At 38.1% G+C, this 12,259-nt stretch overlaps 1 protein-coding gene across 18 annotated transcripts in view; it reads left to right on the top strand.

Moving 5' to 3' along the window:
* Positions 1-12,259, top strand: part of SYNE1 (spectrin repeat containing nuclear envelope protein 1) — a 470,951-nt gene that overhangs the window by 288,839 nt on the left and 169,853 nt on the right. For all 18 annotated transcript variants that reach the window (XM_078447468.2, XM_078447476.2, XM_078447472.2 and 15 more), the window contains 8 exons: positions 673-891; positions 1,653-1,912; positions 3,234-3,399; positions 3,989-4,144; positions 6,036-6,188; positions 6,852-7,034; positions 7,996-8,133; positions 11,903-12,088. In XM_078447468.2, coding sequence (XP_078303594.2) covers positions 673-891; positions 1,653-1,912; positions 3,234-3,399; positions 3,989-4,144; positions 6,036-6,188; positions 6,852-7,034; positions 7,996-8,133; positions 11,903-12,088 — 1,461 coding nt within the window. The remainder of the gene's footprint in view (positions 1-672; positions 892-1,652; positions 1,913-3,233; positions 3,400-3,988; positions 4,145-6,035; positions 6,189-6,851; positions 7,035-7,995; positions 8,134-11,902; positions 12,089-12,259) is intronic.

Below are 12,259 nucleotides of genomic sequence, written 5' to 3'. Positions count from 1 at the left end.
TTCTGTAAATACATTTTGGTAATAATATAGATAAATTCAAATAACATTCAGACATTAATAACTGAGTCTCACTCCTATATCACAGCAGTATCAGGTGGAATATAATATACTTACATATCAAATTCAGTTCACTTATATTTTTGCTGCCTTCTGAAATTGGGAGAATGTTATGTCAAGTAGCAAATAAACTTTTCTTTTTAACAAATAAATAAAATATTTTAATATATCAATTTTTAATAAAGACACAAATTCACCTTACCTCTTTAAAGAATTCAAGCCTAGGGGCGCCTGGGTGGCTCAGTCGGTTAAGCGTCCGACTTCGGCTCAGGTCACTATCTCGTGGTCCGGGAGTTCGAGCCCCGCGTTGGGCTCTGGGCTGATGACTCAGAGCCTGGAGCCTGCTTCCGATTCTGTGTCTCCCTCTCTCTCTGCCCCTCCCCCATTCATGCTCTGTCTCTCTCTGTCTCAAAAATAAATAAACGTTCAAAAAAAATTTTTTTTTAAATAATAAAGAATTCAAGCCTAAGTCAATTAAAACTTAAGTGTAAAAGTAAGAGTTACCAGAGGAAAATAAATATATGTGAGAACATTTCCTTTTGCAGGTAATTTGGGGATTTGCTTTTGAAAAATCAATCTCTGCTCATAATGTCTCTTATCGTCTCCCTACCTCAGGCTTTAGCATCGGTAGTTAACTCCTTCCATGAGAAAGTTGTGGCCCTTGAGGATAAAACTTCACAACTGGAAAAAACCGGAAATGACGCAAGCAAAGCAGCCATAAGCAGGTCAATGACGACTGTCTGGCAGCGCTGGACCCGTCTCCGTGCTGTGGCTCAGGACCAGGAGAAGATACTGCAAGATGCAGTAGATGAGTGGACGAGCTTTAACAATAAGGTAACTTCCATGACTGAGGGGTTCAAATAGTTGTTTCCTTGCTGACGATGACGTAGTTTGAAAAGCAGCATTTTGTCCTTTTTTTGAAATTGGCTTTATGAAAAGCAACAAGCCTTTCTTTTTTTAAGTCTCTGTTTTAGTGCCATGAAAACCAAATTATGAAACAAAATACATCATGCAATGTGCAATTTAATTCTAAGTTGAGGTCTGATTATTATAACGAGAAAACCAAGCAGTTAAATTTTGAAAGGAATGTAAGTCCAGTTGCCCCCATTTGCTACGCTTTTAATGAAATCTTTCCTGGCCCTGAAAAAGCATAAAATACTTTGTCTTTGTCATGAAAATGAGCAAGAATTTAACTCATTTCCCAAATCTTATATTTAATTCCTTTTGTGTTTTAAAGTAGGTTTCAGTGTTTTTAACTACATCTTCCTTAATGACTCGAGGCACATATTCATGCTAACAGAAATATTGGAAAGAGTTTTTCTTTTCTCTGTTTCATTAAAAAAAAGCAAAACAACTTTTCTGTTATGCAGTCTCTGATCACCCTATTACTTTGAGATTAAATTTTAAAACCCAGAATAAGAGGTGGTCTTCCTTTCCATGTTAAGGAGATTGTTCACATTTGGTCCCTGAAATTTAGAGTTTATACCATCATCTTTAAGTGCTTCCGTGCCCTAGTGGCAAATATGGCATTTATTGGAATTGGTCTGTCTTTTCAGTTTAGTTTTGAGCTTAATAGTGTATGCGTCTGTCATCAGGTTAAAAAAGCCACTGAAACGACTGATCAGCTGCAAGGTAAACTGCCGGGAGGTTCAGCAGAGAAAGCCTCAAAAGCAGAGCTCTTAACGCTTCTTGACCATCATGACGCGCTTGTTCTGGAACTGGAACAGCAGCAGTTGGCTTTAGGCGTGCTGCGACAGCAAGCGCTGGGCATGCTTCAGGACGGAGCCCCGCAGCCTCCTGGAGAAGAGCCACCCACTGTCCAGGAGATCACGGCAATGCAAGACCGGTGCCTGAAGTAACTATACACCTGCTCTCCTTCTCTCTTATGAAACTTGGCCATGACCCAAAGGGATGAGTGTGGTATTAGAGTCTGGGGATGCTCCATCATGCCGCCTGAGAACCGTGGAGAACTATTCCCGTCATCCCTGCTTTTCACCTTGCTTAACTCTTTAGTCATTTATCTGACAAATATATACTAGTAGGATTTAGAAACATAGTGATGAGCTGTACAGATTCAGTATCTACCTTCATGCAGTTTGCACTCAAACAGCAGAGACAGACAACTACAGAGGCATTTAGGTAGAGCATGGAAAGAGTGGTAAGGGCAAGCTACCCTAGGAGAGGAATCAAGGGAGGCTTCCTGTCAGGAGGAGTGCTTACACGGAAGACTGAGCACACTAGAACTAGTGAAGTGGGAGGAGGGTTTTGCAAACAGGGGAATAGTATGTAAGAAAGCTTGGAAGTGAGCGTGTCACTTTGAAGGAGCTGTTGGGTGATGGGACAATGCATGAGAAATGAAGCTTGAAAGGTAAACAGTCGAGAGCTATCAAGAACTGCATTTTGATCAGGCTTGGTAACTCATTGGCTAAGTTGGAGGACAGGGAGATCAGAGCAAGGAGAATACCAAAGTCCAGATAAATAATAGCTATTTACCAATAGTGAACTTAGTGGAAAGAGAAAGTTAATCTGAATGATGCATAATCAGCCTGATTCACTGTTGAGCCAGAGAAGAAATGTCAATAGATAATTTTATCCTATATTAACTAACGTTACTCATTCATAGCCTATATTCACCTCTTGTACTTACAAATGAATTCAGGGTAATCTGATTTCACTTATTTAACTTTTTAGCCAAGCTTATGTCAATTCAAAAGGATGTTGAACATTATTAATTGCCTAATTTCCAAAGCTTCATACTTTATTTAAAGACTGGCCTCTAATAGCCAGAAACGTTCCAATTACACATTACTTTTAAATGCTGATGATTCTGCACCATTTGAGTAGATTTCCAAAGAGGGTATAAAGAGTCAAACAGTCTCCAGTTGACTTTAGATAGGAAAATTCATTGCATTGTAGTGGCCTGGGAGTGTGTCACCTCTCACCTTTCTAGGGATACATCATTCACTTCACATGACATCTAATCTTCTGTTGTATTTGAACTAAAATTAAGCATTACTGAATGTTATCTCACAACTTGAGGATGTGTCTTTACATGCAAAAAAGATATGAAGCTTTACTTTTTTTTTATGTCTGCTTTTGATAATATGATGTCATGGATTAGGGATTTCCTTTCATTTCAAATCCACTTCTGGTTTCTCCCTTTAATGTTTCCAAAGCATGCAGGAGAAAGTGAAGAATACTGGAAAAGTAGTAAAGCAAGAACTAAAGGAGCGAGAAGTTGTGGAGACCCAAATCAATTCTGTGAAATCTTGGGTTCAGGAAACAAAGGAATATTTGGGGAATCCAACAATAGAAATAGATGCTCAACTTGAAGAACTTCAGGTATAAAACTCTCCTCATTCCCTATACCCATCATTTAAAAATACTGTCCTGATTTTAATGAGATATATTTATGCTGAAAAAAAAATGTTTATTTATTTCTTTTGAGAGAGAGAGAGAGAGAGAGAGTGCACGTAAGCACATGAGCCAGGGAGGGGCAACCAGAGAGGGAAAGAGAGAGAATCCAAAGCAGACTTTGTGCCATCAACACAGAACTTGATGTAGGGCTCAGTTTCATCAACCTTGAGAGCCTGACTTGAGCCAAAATCAAGAGTTGGATGCTTAACCAACTGAGCCACCCATGTACCCCAAGAGAGTTGCTTATATTCAATGAGTATTGAATTAAAACTTTTCATAACTGCACTATATATAAGGCTTTTAGTATTATCTCAAGGAACTTTCTTTTGTTCCGTAAAAAGGGGACATGCTTCTCCCTAGAGACTAAAGAATAGTTTGATTTTTTTTTAAAAGATGTTTCTCTAATTCCACACTTCATATATTGTTGAAAAATACACAGTCTTGTCTCTGTACCCAGAAAAATGAATTTCCTCATCAGGCTTCCAGAAGTTTCTTACTTTGATCTTTTCTTTAGCTTCTCCTAACAGAAGCCACAAATCACCGACAGAGCATTGAGAAAATGGCTGAAGAGCAGAAGAATAAGTACCTGGGTCTTTATTCCATATTACCTTCTGAACTCTCCCTTCAGTTAGCTGAGGTGGCACTGGACCTAGGAACTATCCATGATCAGGTACACGTACGGTCACAGAAGCGTGCCTTTCCATTCTTCTGTAGTTCTTGATTTTCACAACCAGGTCTCCATGTCTTCGTAATCACGTCTTCCGTATAAAACAACAATATTAAATTAGGGTTCTTCTGTGGTGGCAAGAAGCACGTCGGATGATCACAGTTGTGAACAATAATGTTATACGATAAAAATAACTTACCTAGTTCACCTTTTTCTTAAAAAAAAAGACACAATTTTTTAAAACAAATATATTTCAAGTACTCAACAAAAATTCTTGACTACCCAGGATCTGCTGGGTACACTTCTAGCTTTATTTTGGGTTCAGCAAGATGTAAGTTAAGTAGGTGAAGATAGTTGGAGAAAGGGAAAATCAAAGTAATAAATAAATAAATAAGTAAGTAAGTAAGTAAGTAAGTAAGGTGGAGCCAGGGAAGAAGTTACTACCCAAAATGCATGTTGGTGGATCCTATAATGTCACTAGAGGAAGGCCCATCAAATAAACTCTAGCTTTTAAATAACCAAAGAAAGGTGTGACACATAATCTAATCCATGTCTATGAATTTTAAAACAAATAGTTTTTTCTTTTTTTTTTTTTTTTTTTTTTAGACAAAGAGATACATAGTCATTCATAGGACTGAGATCAGAGGGACATTTCTATCATAGATCCCCAAAAGAGGGCACACTTTTACATAGTGAAAATGCCTTTGGGTACATCTGTATGGAAACATAATGGTTTTTTAGGACCTCCTCGGTGACATAACGCCACAGTTAAGGTAAAAGCAGTCAATAGAGGACAGAGAGAAGGTATCCCACCAATTCTAAAATGCTACACGAAATGCAAAGTAGTATTCCCTCGCAGCAAATTATAAAATTCATACAGGTGCACAACATCTTTTGGACCCTCTAATGTATAAACCAAAGTGTTTTTAAAAATTTCATGAAAACTCAATGCCCCTGCATCTAAATGTCTAAATAAACTAAAATGTTATTTTCTATTTTAAGTATTTAATTGGCCTGCTTGGTTTTTCTTCTTAGACATTGGAAGGTCTACTGGGAAGGATGACTTCGCAAGTTGAGATTTTTAAGAAAAAGTTCAAATTTAAGTTTTCTTTCTCGCTGGATAAATTTTCTCTATATTAGAGTTATCCTCATGCATTTCATTTACATTGGCACTCAACTCAAAATAATCAAGTCCAAAAAAAGTATTATTTTAATGGTGTGTTTCCTCTATACTCAAGTGATTTTTTAAAGCCTTCGCTTATATAAAGAAAATGTTACTTTACCATTTTCTCTCAAGCATTTCATTATAGGCAGAAATATCAATGTTATCAGATCATTAGAAACTTGTAAACATTAACTGTTCCTTTTTCACCTTTCTATTGGATATGCTTAACACTGTTTTGATATATTATTGGGATGTACTTGGGAAGTTGGGAAAAGAGTTAGCAGATCACCAACATCTACTTATAAAAAAGGTGCTTGGAAACAAATCCAGGTGCTTCTAATTATCTGGAAGGGTTTTCCATTTTATGGAGACAGAGGCCTAAAAGAATTCGTGTTCTGAAGTTAGTAAATGGAGAAGCTGAGATTCAAGCTCTGCCGTGTACACTTCTATCTAAAATGAGTATTCTGTAAACATTGATGTGTAGCTCACTATACATGCAACGCTTGTTCCTTTGCTGAAACAGCAGCAGTAAGGGGTGGTGAAGAGCAAGGCTGCAGGAAAGCCATGAGAGCCAGTAACGGCATGTGGCTCGTCTGACAAAGTGCATCAATGCCAAAGTGGCGTTAACCAACTCAAGAGTCTCTTGTCAACATCTTAAGATTGAGGTTTTTAATAGCAATTATGCAGTTTTAATCATGGTTGGTTTTGTTGTTCTCACTGATTGTTTAGATCCAGGACAAAGTAAGAGAAGTTGAACAGAGCAAGGCCATGAGCCAGGAATTCAGCCGGCAAATTCAGAAGATAGCCAAAGATCTCACAACTATCCTCAGTAAGCTGAGAGCAAAGACAGATAATTTACAACAAGCTAAGATCGACCAAAAGGTAAGGAAGGAGAAGTGGAAATATAAGAGGTGCTACTGAATGAATTCCATATATTTTGGAGTTAGTTTATTTTGGGGATATAGACAGAGAAAAAAAAAAAACTTTCTTGATTAGCAAGCTTCAGTAAAACCAGATAGTAAAGCATATATGTGCTATTATACAGATAATAGCGTAGATAACTTACATCATATACCTCATCATTCCAATGGAGCTGTATTAATAAATGCACATGCAGGGAAGAGGGAAGAGTGTCAAAAGACCAAATAATTATTGGGGAATATAAATATATAAATTCCAAAATAAAGGATGACCTTGGTGGTGCTCTCACTCTGCTGATGAGTTAAGTGACTAATCCTTTCAGGGTGGGGCAGAAGGAAACATTAGCCTTCTCACTCAGCCTCATAGGAAATAAACACCAGCATAACAAAACCTCCTGTCTGCTCTGCCTTCCTTTTTTTTTTTTATTTAATTTTTTATTTTTTTAATTTACATCTGCTCTGCCTTTCTAACTGAAGAAACAGAAATGACTTGATCATGTAGAAATATTCTTTATAATACTTGGCATTTACAAAAAACATTTAAAATGTCACCCTTTGATCTTGGAAAAGCTGAAGAAATTTCTTTTCTGTAGTCTAATGTTCTTTTATTTGGATTACCATCTAGGTGCTAGGAGAGGAATTAGATGGCTGTAATTTAAAATTAATGGAACTAGATGCAGCAGTACAGAAATTCTCGGAACAGAATGGCCAACTGGGTAAACCACTGGCCAAGAAGGTAGGAAAACTGATGGAACTACACCAGCAGACCATTAGACAGGCTGAGAATCGGCTCTCCAAGCTCAGTCAGGTATGTCTTCCAGGCCAGGAATCAAAATCCTCTAAGGTAGAAATTAAGTGTTTGCTTTTTCTTTTGAAAAATAAAAAGATAATATTGACAATGATGAGGGTGGTTTAAGGGTAGATTATTACATACCACACCTGTTTAGTATCCTAAGATTTACATGGAAACTTGCCTTTGTTTTATATCAAACCATATGAGAAGTTCATTGACAACGGTGGTCATATAGATGAACTTTTGGAATGAATGTTTTGTAAACTAGAAAAGCACTTTGTGAAATAAATACTCATCCATTAACATGTTTTATAAAATCAGTTTGGGGTGTATTCAACTATCTTAAAGTTATAGATATATGTGTGTGTGTATATATATATGTGTGTATATATATATGTATACATATATGTTTATATATGTATATGAAATAAAATACATAGTGCATGTAAATAATATATATAAAGATATAAGACATAGATATATCTATATGTAGATAGATAAGTTCAGGTCACACATTCATCATAATTATTGACTGTAGACTCACCTTTACAAATTAATTATATATTTTTTCTGTAATCAGGGACAAGTTAAATCAAGATTGGCAACTAATGAATTACAGTACAGAAATCTGCCATGCTATAATCCCCCCACCACCTCCTTCATCAGTGGAGGTGGAATAAATGTGGAAGGAGGGATAGAGAGGCACTAGATAGATGACCAAGGGATAAGAACAGAGCATATTTTTAAAAGAAAGATTATTCAAGCATATTAAGAACTTGAATTTTATCCTAAAGTCACTGGGAAGCCCTTGATAGATTTTCAACAAGGAGATGATTGTTTGTGATACCTTTAAATATCACAGATGTTATAACAATCAACCCCTAGGATTATTGTATCTAAAGAGAAATAGAAGACTAATTTCTAGCTCACAAAGCAGAGTTTACATATGTTATCTGAATGTTAATGATTTTTTCAGGCAGCATCACATTTAGAAGAATACACTGAAATGCTTGAATTCATTTTGAAGTGGATTGAGAAAGCCAAAGTCTTGGTTCATGGAAAGATTGCATGGAATTCTGCCAACCAACTTCGAGAACAATACATTTTCCATCAGGTAACTTTGGGAAAAATCGTTTTCAAAGAGTGACTAAGAGAGCAATTTGATTTAACTGGCTGGCCTGACAGAAAATGTTGAGGGCCATGACATAAAATTATTGTAGGTGCCAGATAAAAAGAAAGCTAAGATAGCCCTGATGGCTTGTCCAATAGTTTGAAAGAAAGTGGCTACCCATAAGATTTCATAAGACTGTATAAATAATAGATATCCTGTATCTCCCCTAGACTTTTTTTTTAATAGGTAATGTTAACTCAGTTTTCCCCTAGACTTTTCTTTCTCCAAGACCCAAAAGAATCACCTTTGTACAGGTCTCTCTTTTTTTGCAGCTTCTTTGAAACAATCATACGTAGGGATGTGGTGGGAAATTCTTCCCCATGAAGAGATATGACGTGTGGAAAGATTATAGGCTCCAGACTCAGACTGATCTGAAAACCAAGCTCTGCTATTTAGGGCTATGCAATTTGGAGCAAACTACTCTGCTTCCCTGAATTCAGTCTTCTCATCAGTAAGATAGAGATGTAAATGATATTTATATTGCAGAATTATCGTGAAGATTAAATGGTTTAACATATGTGCAAATATCAAGCACACAACCTGCCACGTGGGTTCCTCATTCTTCTCAGCATTCTGCCTGGTCTCAGTTGTCTGATTTTCCACAGGAAGTAGGGGTCAGCTGGGAAAGAGCAAAGAATCCATATCACATGGTGGCTGTGTTACTTCATTTCCTGAAGTTTTCTTCTGGTCACATCATCCAGGAAATTATTTCACCCTTTTATTATCTTAAACTTGAATTAGATACAAACATCTAATAGCCCAGTTAGTTTATGGTACAATACAGAATGATTTGTACTTAGGTTGCATGGATATCCTCAAGTATTTTAGATCTCTCTCTTTTATTCTGATTTATGCATACTCCTTATTTTTAATGTTTATTATTTATGGGGGAGGGGGTGGAGAGAGCATGCATGAGCAAGCGGGAGAGGAGCAGAGAGAGAGAGGGGAACAGAGGATCTGAAGCAGACTGTGCGCTGGCAACAAGTTGCCCAATGTGAGGCTTGAACTCACGAACTGTGAGATCATGACCTGAGCTGAAGTTGGGCGCTTAACCCACTGAGCCACCCAGGGGCCCCAGTATACTCCTATCTATACTCCTATCCCCTTTTCCATTCCTGTATGCAGGGTTCTAGATCAAAGCCTTATTTTCTCCTCCTTGGAATGTGTTAACAGATGCTAATCAGTTTCCCTGTGTACATAATCTTTCTTCTCATCAATCTTTATACTCTTCTGGAATCTTTAGTAAACCACTCCCGTCTTCTGCCTGAGGATATGCTTATATATTAACTGACAAGACTCAAGATGCAATTGGTTGTAAACAATGAAAAAATATTCAACCTCATTAGAAATCTAGAAATGAAAATTGAAAAGAGAGAGAGAACACTTTAACCATCAAGTTAACCCCATTTAAAGATTATGTAAAGTTCATATTTAAAGAAGTGAGAGCTCTCAAACACTGATGGCTGCTTGTTAAAATCTTTTTGAAAAACAATTGGCAAAATGTATCATGAACATCAAAACATTACTACTCCATAATCCAAAATGTAGAAAATATGCAGTATTAATAACTATAGTAGAATTTTAAAGCAAACCTAAAGGTCAAGGTCACTTTTCTGAATGAATTTTTAGATATAATAGAGTATAATGTAGTCTCTAAAATGACCATTAAGGGGTTTTTTTGTTTTTGTTTTTGTTTTTAAATAGGTCTTGCAGTCACTTACTGTTTCAGCAAATACTTATAGAATGCTTTCCAAAGCTAGGAATTTCGTTAGGCCTTCAGAAAACAAAGAATATTCCCTGTCCTTGCCCCCAGGGAGTTGATAACGGAGACAAAAGATAGATCTAGACAATTGCCAACAGTGTGATAAGTGCAGGAAATGAGGGTTCGAGGTGTTGATGGAGCCCACAGGGGGGTGCTCTGTCCACACTGCCCAGAGTCTAGGGGAAGCTTAAGGAGGCCTTCTTAGGAAAAGGTAATTCTGGGCTGAGTCCTGAACAACAGGCTGCCTACTTGCTTGAAATGCATTTTAAACAAAAATACATGTGGACATCCCAATAGTAAGAGTGAGGGGTGCTCTGTTCCGTGCAGTGGAGGGCGTAGTACGGGGAAGAGGTGTGGACGAAAGCTGGAAAGAGGCATGAGAGAGAAGAATAGAGAGAGAAGAAAAGTATTGAAAGGCCTGTGAAGAACTTGGGCTTTACCCTATAGTCACTGTGAAGCCTCTGACAGATATTCTGTAGGCAAGCAACAAATCCCGGCTTGTATTTTAAAAAAGATGAGTTAGCAGCCTGTGGAAAACAGACTGAGGAAGGTAAGACAGGATGGAAGGCAGTGGCAGTGATATGCTAGAGAGTGACAAGGACTCTTTAGAGGTTGAGAGAAGAGAGGATCAGGGGCTAATACTGAGCTAGAGTTATAGACTCTGGAGAGGAGACTCGTGGATGTGGGTGGAAGAGAGGGAGCAGCCAAGGAGGGCTCCTAGATGTTTTGACTTGGGCAGTTGGGCAGATTGAGTGCATTGGGGACACAGGACAGACACCACACATCCCACAGACGCTCAGGAGAGAACTCAGTCTGTAGATACTCTTTTGAGAGTTCTCCCGTGCCCGCCTTAGGTAAAGCTCCCAAAGGTTAGCCAGAAGCAGTACACAGAGAGAACAGAGGTGTTCCTAGTGTCGGGTGGAAAAGAAAGATGGAAAATTATAGTATATTATGATCTCAATTATCCAAATATATACCCAAATGTAACAGCAGTTATCTCTTAAAGTTACCTCTGCCATATTGTGGAATATTTGATTTTCTTCTTTGGGTTTTCAGTATTTCCTTTCCTTGTGAGGGAAAAATTTCAAAAACTGTATTTTGAAATTAAAGATCTGCTGCTCAAGGATAATATCCCAGCTTCCATTTCTCTTCTTTTACACATCACACATCCCGGGAACTGAACATTTTGTGCTCATCCACCTCTGTGCCTTTGCTTATGCTGTTCCGCCTCCCAAGCCTCCTGCAAGTAATATTCCGTCATCTCTAGTCTTTCTTCTCTGTCATTCTGCTCATATAATGCACATTATGTGGTTAACAATCCATGTGTGTTATTAGTCCCACTAGAGGATACTATCCAGAATGACCAGGGCTGTGTTTTATTCCTCTTGCTAATCTCAAGTAGCTTCTACCCTCTTTGTTTCATTTAAAGGAACTGTTCAAAAGGTTTTTTTTGTTTGTTTGTAATGCTCTTGTGTTTTCATTTCTTAGATTGATAAGTGTCTTAGATCTTAGACATAGAATATGAGAGCTAGAAAGCATCTCTTGAGTAAATAGGAGGAAAAGTAAGCTCAACATCCTGACAAGAAGGCCTAATGTGTCAGAGCACAGATATCCCTGAGATACTCGTGTCCTGACCCTCATCAGGGAGCAGCTTGGGGTGGTTGACAGAGCACGAGCCTGTCCAACACTTAACAACATGTGGCCTCAGTAAATGGTTGGCAGTTCCTAAACTTTGATTTCTTTTTCTGTGAAATGAGGAGAAGCGTAGGTGGGGAGTAGGCACAGGGCTGGGAAGGTTAGATACAAGAAGACACATGGAACCCACACGGTGTGCATGGGCACTGAGACCTGGCACTCCCTCCTAGTCTCCTGGCTTACACCACACCAGATTGGTTACCTGTACGCCTCTGCCTCCCCGTCAATGTCATGACTATTGGCAATTCCCTCTAGACCATGCTGGAAGAATCTGAAGAAATCCCCAGCAATCTGGAAGCAATGATTGAGAAATTACAGTGCCTTGCTAGCATCTACTCCGCAGAAAAAATGTCTCAGCAAGTGGCAGACCTGGGACGGGAGTCTGAGGAGCTACGACAGACGATCAGAATTCGTTTGCAGAATCTCCAAGATGCTGCCAAGGTAAAACTAATAATAACAATAGCTTAAATTAGAAAGTCTATCATTTAAAAAAAATGGTGGGTCCATAGTGGAGATGTAGTACTCGCCTCTGATATGCCTTCTTGACTGTGAGGTTATTCTTCTCCCATGACTTTGAACTAACAGTGCTTCTATATTGACATTCATATTGCT

The sequence above is a fragment of the Panthera onca genome, chromosome B2 (genome assembly GCF_046562875.1).
Source record: "Panthera onca isolate mPanOnc1 chromosome B2, mPanOnc1 haplotype 2, whole genome shotgun sequence".
Taxonomy (NCBI): domain Eukaryota; kingdom Metazoa; phylum Chordata; class Mammalia; order Carnivora; family Felidae; genus Panthera; species Panthera onca.
Note: the sequence above shows the minus strand (reverse complement) of the source record. Positions and strands in the feature narration are given on the sequence as shown.